This window comes from Oncorhynchus clarkii, chromosome 5 (genome assembly GCF_045791955.1).
Source record: "Oncorhynchus clarkii lewisi isolate Uvic-CL-2024 chromosome 5, UVic_Ocla_1.0, whole genome shotgun sequence".
Lineage (NCBI taxonomy): Eukaryota > Metazoa > Chordata > Actinopteri > Salmoniformes > Salmonidae > Oncorhynchus > Oncorhynchus clarkii.
Genome location: NC_092151.1, coordinates 15285814 through 15296859, shown reverse-complemented (window position 1 = coordinate 15296859; position 11046 = coordinate 15285814). Strand labels below are relative to the sequence as shown.

The following is an 11046-nucleotide window of genomic DNA, read 5'->3' as shown; positions in this document are numbered from 1 at the left end:
TGTGTCTCTGCTACTCTGTCCTCTCCTTCACATGTTAGTTTTCTTTTTTGTCATTGTGCCTCTTCAGTGTCATTCCGTCTATTTTGTCATCCCTTGCTGCTGCTCAAGGGGACTTATTCTCTTATGTCACTAAATTGGCTGCTCTCTCAAGAACCTCAAGGGTGGCTAAACCCCTGCTTGTTTTACTTTTGTATACAGAGGGCCTGATGCACTGTAACAAGTTAATATGCATGACACATTGCAAAACTACTATGCATAAAACTCATTAGGGATGCACAATATATCGGTGAGCTCGGAATCGGACGGTATTAATTTAGCGCCGATGTGCAAAACCGATGTCAAAGCTGACATGCATATACCTATATAACATGATGTAATGATGCCACGAAAAATATGATGAAATCTTGGTTGTGAATGAAACGACTGAACAATGAAACAGCACAGCAAGTAAGTGAAAGAAATAGGTTTTGTTTATGTTTTACTAGTAATGGGGACATATGTAAATGCCAACAAAATAACTTTTTGGTGTGTGTGTTTCAACTATTTAACTACTACAATGCTTAAAATGACTCAAATGTTTTAAATTGGTTATCGGTGTCAAGTTCTTTGGCAAGGAAAATATCGGGTATCGGCCAGAAATGTCATATCGGTGCATCCCAAACACTGACCAAATGTAATCATTGGTGGCCATTGGCTCAACTTACCCCAAGGCAAACATTCTGACTGTATTAGCCCACACAGCTACAAGGATGCACTTTCATGCTAAGTTTAGCACCTCATTTTGTAGCTTGAAGAGAACCCAACTGATGTACAAAACAATCGTAAAACTATCTACTTTGGTTTAGACACAAGCATCATGAAACACATTCATCTGACTTTGAGACAATCTATCTTTTATTTTACCTAACTTACTTACCATTTTTTCCATGTGGATTTTTCCTTCAGACTATGAAATGATGACCTCTTTCTAGATATTTGGTCACATGATTCATTTTGTGTACGGTTTCCTAGAAGTAAGGGGTGGCTCAACTTACCCCACTCCTCTACCAATAAATGAGGTCATCTTTTTGTACTTTTCTGCAACTTAGACACTTCCACTGGAGTAGACAACTGACCGTTTTGGTCGTGACACATTTGTTCTCTTGAAAGAATGTACAAGTAAAAACAAATGGCACACATTTACTGTGAAGTTTACAGTGTAATAAAATGCTCATCTGAAATAGTTCATTTATTATTATAACTTCAAACAAAAATAATCTCTACAAAAACTATTCAAATAATGTCATATTATATTGATACTTTTGTTTTCTTCTCTTCTTTCAGACTGATACGTTTAAATTCTGTTTTACTCCTGAATACTGTGTGAAGATAGAATCTTGCTAAACTGTGGCGACTCATTCCTATAACAACCATTATAGTGACTAAAATCTTAATATTGATAACCCTCTGGATATTGTAATAATGATGTATAATCTCAGCGTCTGTCGGTGGGCACATAACATACAATAACAACTGAAGAAGATGAAATAAAAAAAAATGTCAAAGGTGAAAACAAGTCTGTAATTTTGAGTCGAAGATGTGAAACCTGGTTTACAGTATATTCTACATACACCTCAGCAGCAAATCTGCTCCCAGCCCAGCCCTCCCCAAGTCTAGCCAAACACACTCCCCGTCTGTCTGTCTGGAGCAGTAAGTGCAGGGTCTCGAGAAGAGGGGCACATTAATTCAATGAATTAAGACAAAGGAAATGTACTTGTGTTACATCAGCAATTCCTCCCTTTTCTTCATAGTGAACAGTAGTGATTTAAAGTGTTAAACGAACAGTCGTTTGCTCGTTTAATAATAATTATGCTTTTTGGTATGAAATCGAGATTCCTCCAGCTCAAGATTAAAGGGAGAGAGACGGGGGGGTTTGGTTGTATGATTTTCCTCCACCTTCCTCTGTTCTCTCTGAAGTCATTCTCTTGTTTTACTCTCACACGTTCCCCGAGTCAGTGAGGTGTGTGTGTGTGTGTGTGTGGGTGGGTGTGTATTTGCAGACCTTTCCCAACCTAACCTCCTCTAAGGATCCACACACACAACAGTTCCCCCTGTGTTTGAGGGGGCAGCAGGTGACTCAGTGTGCAGTTAAAGTGGCCAGAAGGTGGGGTAGCAGGACACAGAGCAGTAGGGGGGCGAGGAGGTGTGGGGTACAGGCCATGTTGCAGGCCTTGTCCCCCTCACAGCGTGACTGTTGGCACAGCATGCCCTTAAACTCTGGGGGACAGATACACTTCTGGTTCTGGGAGCACGTCCCGCCGTTCTGACATAGGAGCAGTTCTTCGTCACACACGTTGGCTGTGAGCGAGAGAGAGGGGGAGGGAGAAAGAGAGAGAAGGAGAAAGAGGTGAATGAAGTGATCGAGACGGTGAGGATGGAGGTAGAGAAAGAGAAGAGGATGAAAGCGAGAGAGGAGGTTGAGGAAGGTGAATGAAGGGATCGAGACGGTGATGATGGAGGTAGAGAAGGTGTAGATGAGGTAGAGAGACGGGGATGAAAGCGAGAGAGGAGGTTGAGGAAGGTGATTGAAGGGATACAGGAAAGAGAGGGAGATATAGTGGCAAAACAACAAGGTTCCATGTAAGATAAAAGGAGGATGGGGGAGTAAAGAGCAAAGAGAATAAAGAGAGGAGTAAAATAGGAGAGAGCGATCGGGGGAAGATGAGAAGAGGAGTATTGCCACAGAAATAACAAGATGGGGAAGAGAGATGAAGGGAGCAATGAAAGTATATCGATAGAGAGGGGGGGAAGAAATAAGAAAATATGAATTATCCTAGCCTCGAGCTCAGCAACGAATAACACCTCTTTTCTGACATCTTTTTCCCTGTTCTTTTGGAGCAGGCACTTTCTCTGAATCAGAGTAATGTCTCTATTTTTGTTCAGAAGTCTCTTATACATTTCTTAGTTGTCTGTAAATCATAGGCTGAATTAAAAAGGGGTGGGAAAAAACATGCTGGTAGTTTTTATACTGTACAAGATATTTGGCCTAAAACACACAGTGTGTGTTTACAAGAGAGAGTGTGTGTGTGTGTGTGTGTGTGTCACAGCGTGTGTGCATGCATCATGTGTGTGCATGTGCGAGGGTGTGATGTAAAGACCTGTGAAGATCTGTAGGGCATGATGACAAAAGTATGCTCAAAGCTTTTATGTTCTGGAGCTCTCTGTGTATCATGCATGTTTATGCCACCGAAAACCTTTTTACTCTCTCACCTTAATCTAATATGGGATCCACTGTGCTCTACTGATTGACCCAATTGGCTAACTAACAAACTGCAGTAAGGAGGGATTCCAAAGCCAGCCTCAGAGAGAAAAGGAGGCTGGGGCTGTATGTGTTTGAGACTGGCCCTGACTCTATGGGATATGATAGGGGGAAGGAGGGTTAAGGTGTTACACACACAACCCACCCCCCACATACATACACACACTATCTTTCCCCCCCACACACACAGCCAAGTGCATATCTCCCCCTCCCCCTGTATACTCACAGTAACAGCCTTGTTTCCAGTAGTACCCAGGGAAACAGTCATCACACTTGGGCCCCGTAGCGCCGTCTTTACACTGGCAGAAGCCTGTTCCATTACACCGGTCATGGACAGAACCCATCTGGTTACAGTTACACTCTGGGGAGAGGGGGATCGAGGAAGAGGGGGATAGAGGGAGAGGGGGATAGAGGGAGAGGGGGATAGAGGGAGAGAGAGGGAGAGAGAGGGGGATAGAGGAAGAGGGGGATAGCGATAGAGGAGGATAGAGGGATAGGGGGAGAGGAATGGAGAAAGAGATGGAGGGAGGCAGGCATGTTAGAAAATATATTTATTTTTAAGTTAAGTTAATTTGGTGTATGTGTGCATGTGTAAAACTCTCTCTCCTGTATTGATTCAATGCCAGTCTCTGTGTGCCAGTAGCCTGGCAGGTGAGCTAATGGGGCCCTCATTTGTGCTGACTCCAAGGCCTGGACCTGCCCGCACTGTGACAGGGTTATCCTCCTGACTCTCCTTGTGCCCCCCTTCTCCCCTCCTCCAGCTCTCCTCCTACCTTCTTCCCACCCTCCTGCTACCCTCCTCCAGCCCCCCACCTCTCACCTGCAGATGGACTACATCAACACTAGTCAGCTCCACAGAGAATCCAGGAGTAATAATAGTCTGATCTACATTCAGCTCCACAGAGAATCCAGGAGGATTAATAGTCTGATCTACATTCAGCTCCACAGAGAATCCAGGAGGATTAATAGTCTGATCTACATTCAGCTCCACAGAGAATCCAGGAGGATTAATAGTCTGATCTACATTCAGCTCCACAGAGAATCCAGGAGGATTAATAGTCTGATCTACATTCAGCTCCACAGAGAATCCAGGAGGATTAATAGTCTGATCTCAGTGAGTCAGTGTTTTTACTGTCTATCTGTTTAGCAGTTTTTTCTGGCAGTTTGTTTGGAGATGCTGATCTCAACTGTATTTCTGATCAATGATGTCTTGGTGGATCACCATTTCATACTGTTTGTGTAACACAATGCCTAATGATTATTCTGCAATAAATACACACACACACACACACACACACACACATTGTGACTGACCGATGCAGACACCCTCGTCGTCTAGTTCGGCGGACGCGTTTCTGAAGTATCCCAGTCTGCAGTGCTGGCAGTTCTGTCCTCTGGTATTGTGCTTGCAGCTGACGCACGTCACGATGTTCAGGTAGTCTATGTAGCTGCAGCGGTTAGAGTGGCCGTAGCACTCACAGTCTGGGAACAGAGAGGATAGTTAGAGTGGCCGTAGCACTCACAGTCTGGGAACAGAGAGGAAAGTTAGTGTTCGTAGCACTCACAGTCTGGGAACAGAGAGGATAGTTAGTGGTCATAGCACTCACAGTCTGGGAACAGAGAGGATAGTTAGTGGTCATAGCACTCACAGTCTGGGAACAGAGAGGAGAGTTAGTGGTCGTAGCACTCAGTCTGGGAACAGAGAGGAAAGTTAGTGTTCGTAGCACTCACAGTCTGGGAACAGAGAGGAGAGTTAGTGGTCGTAGCACTCACAGTCTGGGAACAGAGAGGATAGTTAGTGGTCATAGCACTCACAGTCTGGGAACAGAGAGGATAGTTAGAGTGGTCGTAGCACTCAGTCTGGGAACAGAGAGGATAGTTAGTGGTCATAGCACTCACAGTCTGGGAACAGAGAGGAGAGTTAGAGTGGTCGTAGCACTCACAGTCTGGGAACAGAGAGGATAGTTAGAGTGGTCGTAGCACTCAGTCTGGGAACAGAGAGGAGAGTTAGTGGTCGTAGCACTCACAGTCTGGGAACAGAGAGGATAGTTAGAGTGGTCGTAGCACTCAGTCTGGGAACAGAGAGGATAGTTAGTGGTCATAGCACTCACAGTCTGGGAACAGAGAGGAGAGTTAGAGTGGTCGTAGCACTCACAGTCTGGGAACAGAGAGGAAAGTTAGTGGCCGTAGCACTCACAGTTTGGGAACAGAGAGGAGAGTTAGTGGTCGTAGCACTCAGTCTGGGAACAGAGAGGATAGTTAGAGTGGTCGTAGCACTCACAGTCTGGGAACAGAGAGGAGAGTTAGTGGTCGTAGCACTCACAGTCTGGGAACAGAGAGGATAGTTAGTGTTCGTAGCACTCACAGTCTGGGAACAGAGAGGAGAGTTGTGGTGATGAACAGTGGGACATAGGACAGATGTAGGTTCAGTACATGGCCAGACAGCAGGCCACAGAGACTGGGGGAATTACGTTTCTAGTGTTTTCTGTATTGCATGTGTTGTAGCGTATTGGTTTGTATGCTGACTTCACTAAATGAATGGACAGTATATTACATAATGAGCCATAGAGATGGTTGGTATGGTGGAGACATGGCATACAGTAAGTGGGGAGATGTTAGAGGATGGTTAGGACCAAAGAACGCTAGAGAATGATCCCATTGAGAAACGGTCTCTGGACCACCAGAATTGTTTGAAATCACATCCAGTCGTCGTGGCCCTTATTGTAAGAAACAGTTACAGTAAGTAGCTTTAGGTGTATGAATGATTTGGGAACGCTGAAAATATCGTGCCCTGCGTTTTGTCCATCTGCGAGTCAAAAGGCATCCTCATCGATTAATTATCTTAGTGTCTGACTCACAACTTGTTAAAGACAGACTTCAGATAACTCCCCCCTCCCCAAGACAGGGGAACGCTGACAGGGCTTTATCAAGCTCTACTGACAGCAGTCTATACTGGTGTGTGTGTGTGTGTGTGTGTATTTCGGGGGGAGGTTGTGTGTGTGTTGTCCTGTGTGTTTGCCTGTTTGTGTTATGCCTGTATATTTGTGCCTGTTTTGTGCAAACATGCACACGTGTGTGTGTGTGTATGCTGGCCGTGTGTGTGTTGATTTGTTTGTGTTTTAATGCAGGGAAGATTAGAGGCCTGGTGTAAGAAGATCCTCATTCCTGACACAACTTCTACCTCCCATTATACAGTAGGTCTTCATCTATTCTCTATCGATCTGATGCTTATATAGTGTCTATACTGCATCCCAAATGGCACCCTATTCCCTATGTAGTGGACTACTTTTGACCAGGGCTCATAGGACTGTAGGGTATAGGGTGCCATTTGGAACAGAAGCTATACCTGCTTGTACATATGATACTGTCTGTTCTATACTCCTCAATCTGTGCAGTCCACAGGGTGACTTCCTTCAACTAAGTTGAATTTAATATGGTAAACCAGGAAGCTAAAAACCCATATGTCATAATCACCTTTTATTAATGTATTTACAGACCAAATCTCAATGTAGCGCGTCCCCAACCAAAGTGTGTGTGTGTGAGTGAGTGAATCCTTCCTGTGATATTCTTGGCTGAGGTTTGTACATAATTAAGCTTTTATTAAGCTTCAGAAGTCGGCTGCAACGTGTGTGTGTGTGTGTGTGTGTGTGCGCTACGAGGCATCGCTGTCCTCTAAAGAGGAGTTTACCAAGCATGTTTATGCAAATACACATTTAAATGCACATTAAAAAGTCTAAGTTTAGCTGTTTAATCAGCCGTCAAATTATTATTTTATTATTGTTTGGTTGATGACGCCGCTGAAATATTTATGGGCTGTTTTGAGAGGGGAGAACCGCCGGTGAGAAGAGAGTCACATAAAATACACACACACACACACACACACACACGCACACACACGCACACACACACACAGGCACACACACACACACACATAAAATGCTTCTCTCAGCTATAAAACAAAGGTTAGGGGAGAAACGTTACACGGTAATTATATATAACTGCCCAATTACTCCACAGACGGCAGAGAGAGAGAGCACCGGGACATAGTTCCACAGACGGCAGAGAGAGAGAGAGCACCGGGACATAGTTCCACAGATGGCAGAGAGAGAGAGCACCGGGACATAGTTCCACAAATATATGCAAAGTCAAGATGGGACTTTATTTATGGAAGGCTGTAAAAGAAAATAGTAACAAGGGAGATACTGTTATTTTGAAGGTTTCGTAGGCCTATATTCCTGGACAGTTGTTAAATCTGGGGGACGAAATGATATCTGATACAAGAGAGGTGTTGGACAGGGAGCTAATTGACCTGTTTTAACGGTGAATAGTGATAGCAATGACAAGATAGTGACAGTAACTAGGACATCTTGATGCTTACCTTGTGAGCCAAACAATACCAACATGATGATAAGAAATGACAGTCAGAGAAGGAAGAACTGAAACATGCAGAGAGATGGAATCTTTCCACAGTTTTTGACACCAATCTGGTCATTCAGACAGAGACCATTTCCAAGAACTGTTTTCTTCGATACTACTCTACTACTGACTCCATGCTACTCAACTAACTCTACTGACTCAATGCTATTCAACTAACTCTACTGACTCAATGCTATTCAACTAACTCTACTGACTCAATGCTATTCAACTAGCTCTACTGACTCAATGCTATTCAACTAGCTCTACTGACTCAATGCTATTCAACAAACTCTACTGACTCAATGCTATTCAACTAACTCTACTGACTCAATGCTATTCAACTAACTCTACTGACTCAATGCTATTCAACTAACTCTACTGACTCAATGCTATTCAACTAGCTCTACTGACTCAATGCTATTCAACTAACTCTACTGACTCAATGCTATTCAACTAACTCTACTGACTCAATGCTATTCAACTAACTCTACTGACTCAATGCTATTCAACTAACTCTACTGACTCAATGCTATTCAACTAGCTCTACTGACTCAATGCTATTCAACTGAGTCTAGTGACTCAATGCTACTCAACTAACTCAAAACCACTCTACTAACTCTACTGACTCAATAACACTCTACTAACTCTTCACTAACTCAACTCAATGCTAGCTACTCCACTAACACCACTGATGGTAAGCCTACAAAAGAGGATTCCATGGCACTCCAGTGTCCTGTAAGCATCCTCAGTCACTCCCCTGCTAGCTATTCTTGTTCAGTGTCTTACCTTTGAAATCATCGTATATGATCCCATACAACTGTCTGGCCTCAGGCTCTCCTCCTGAGATCAAGAGCTTGAGAATCCCTTTAGGAGATGAACGAATCTTTGTTTTAGATGGGTTTCCTGGATCCAACCTGAGTCAATCTACACACAATACCCCATAATGACAAAGCGAAAAAAGGTTTTTGCAAATTTGTTAAAAAATAAAAAACAGATGTACCTTATTTACATAAATATTTAAGTATTCAGTCCCTTTGTTATGAGACTCGAAATTGAGCTCCAGTGCATCCTGTTTCTGTTCATCATCATTGAGATGTTTCTACATCTTGATTGGGGTCCACCTGTGGTAAATTCAATTTATTGGACATGATTTGGAAACGATCACACCCGTCTATATAAGGTCCCACAGTTGACAGTGCATGTCAGAGAAACAACCAAGCCATGAGGTCGAAGGAATTGACCGTAGAGCTCCGAGACAGGATTGTGTCGAGGCATAGATCTGGGAAAAGGTGACAAAAAATGTCTGCAGCATTGAAGGTCCCCATGAACAGTGGCCTCCATCATTCCTAAATGGAAGAAGTTTGGAACCACCAAGACCCTTCCTAGAGCTGGCCGCCCGGCCAAACAGAGCAATCGGGGGAGAAGGGACTTGGTCAGGGAGGTGACCAAGAACCCAATGGTCACTCTGACAAAGCTCCAGAGTTTCTCTGTGGAGATGGGAGAACCTTCCAGAAGGAACTCCTCAGTAAAAGGCACATGAAGGTTCACCTTCCAACAAGACAACGACCCTAAGCACACAGCCAAGACAACGCAGGAGTGGCTTCGGGACAAGTCTCTGAATGTCCTTGAGTGGCCCAGCCAGATCCCGGACTTGAACTCGATCGGACATCTCTGGAGACCTGAAAACAGCTGTGCAGCGACGCTCCTTGAGAGGATCTGCAGAGAAGAACGGGAGAAACTCCCCAAATACAGGTATGCCAAGCTTGTAGCATTATACCCAAGAAGACCCGAGGCTGTAATCACAGCCCAAGGTGCTTCAAAAAAGTACTGAGTTAAAAATCTGTTTTTTCTTTGTAATTAGGGGGTATTGTGTTAGATTGATGAGGGAAAAAAACAATTGAATCCATTATAGAATAAGGCTGTAACTTAACAAAATGTGGAAAAAGTGAAGGGGTCTGAATCCTTTCCAAATGCACTGTATGGAGAGGTAGGTCCATACAGATATACATCTAGAAAGGGTGATGTTATGGAGCAGAGCCCCAATGTCCTGCAATGGAACAGTTTGTCAGACATCTTGCTTTAGGGCAGTTCTAAACCAGCTAGTTTCATCTTTATGGGTTGGTCATCACCTAGTTATACAGTATTAAGGATATGGCTTGGGAGAGGTGGAGTCTACCGGATCCTAGCCTACATGGTATGTACACTACACACTAGCCAATGTACAGTACTTGAGTTCTACCTTTCTTTTTTGCAAACTCTCCCTCCTCTTCACTCTCTTCCTCCTCCCACTTTTTCTTCTTCTTCTCCTCTCTCCCAGGGGGCTCTAAGGTCTCCTGACCCCAGATTTCCCATTCAGGGGGTATGGGAACTTCCTCTGGATCACCACAGAGGAAGAGTGAGAGATCTGAAATCTATTGCTCTACAGGTTGATTAGTGCTGTCTGACTGTTCCCAGTAGCTCCAACTTCGACAGGCTTCGACTGATCAACAGTTCTACACATTGACTGGTCATGTCTGAAGGAGAATCTACTGTACTCCAACTTGTATTTACTTTTGAACTATACACATCTATGCACTGGTCTATACCAACTCATACATTCACTAGCACTACACACTAGCTCCATACATGTACAACTCATCTAGGGAAGATACCTTCAGGGTTGCTTTCTGTGTCCTCTTTCCCCTCTTGCTCTCCTTCTTTCTCAGAAGGTTTTCCTGTCTCCTCTACTTCAGGAGTAGGAGAGACTGTGAGCACTAACGGGTCACATCATTCGTTTGTTTGTTCATTAGTGTTTTTGTTTGTTCCTTCGTTCGTCCTCTTTTCATTCATTCATCTATTCATCCATCCATTATACTATTGTACCTACTATTGTACTAGTCCAGTCTAGTTCATAGCAACACAATGAGTTATAAAACTACTAACTAATGAAGTCCATTTAAATCCTACACAATGACAGATACCTTCTGCCTCAATCTCCTTCTCTTTCTCCACCACTGCTTCCCTTTCGCTCAATCCCTCAGAGGGCCACTCACTCTCTCCAGGGCCCTCTTCCTCAGGTTGGGGGGGAACTGTGAATGTCAGAAAGGGTCCAAAAAACAGACGCATCACAATTTGTTCACTTCGCCTTGAATCTACAGGTCACGCTAGAAAGAGAATATTGTTTTTCCCACTTTCTCAAATGACTTTACACAGCTAGAAAGCTATAACCTTTATATCTCTCATTCTCTGTTGTCTTCTCGTTCTTTTCCTCCATCCGCTCCACTTTCCTAGAGGGCTTCTCGCTTTTCCCAGAGTCCTCTGCTTCAGGTTTTGAGGAGGCTGTGTGCGAGTAC

At 43.9% G+C, this 11046-nt stretch overlaps 1 protein-coding gene across 2 annotated transcripts in view; it reads right to left on the bottom strand.

The window, feature by feature from the left end:
* Window positions 1–1215: 1215 nt before the first annotated feature.
* The window catches only part of LOC139408423 (netrin g2b), a 111203-nt gene continuing 101372 nt past the window's right edge, over window positions 1216–11046 (bottom strand). The window contains exons 7-9 of one of the 2 annotated variants that reach the window (XM_071152282.1): window positions 4613–4780; window positions 3525–3659; window positions 1216–2337 (exon numbers count right to left, since the gene is read on the bottom strand). In XM_071152282.1, the coding sequence (XP_071008383.1) occupies window positions 2117–2337; window positions 3525–3659; window positions 4613–4780 (524 nt within the window). In that variant the 3' untranslated portion in view covers window positions 1216–2116. Of the gene's footprint in view, window positions 2338–3524; window positions 3660–4612; window positions 4781–10892; window positions 11033–11046 lie in introns of those variants that run through there. The other variant, XM_071152283.1, reaches the window with a different exon arrangement.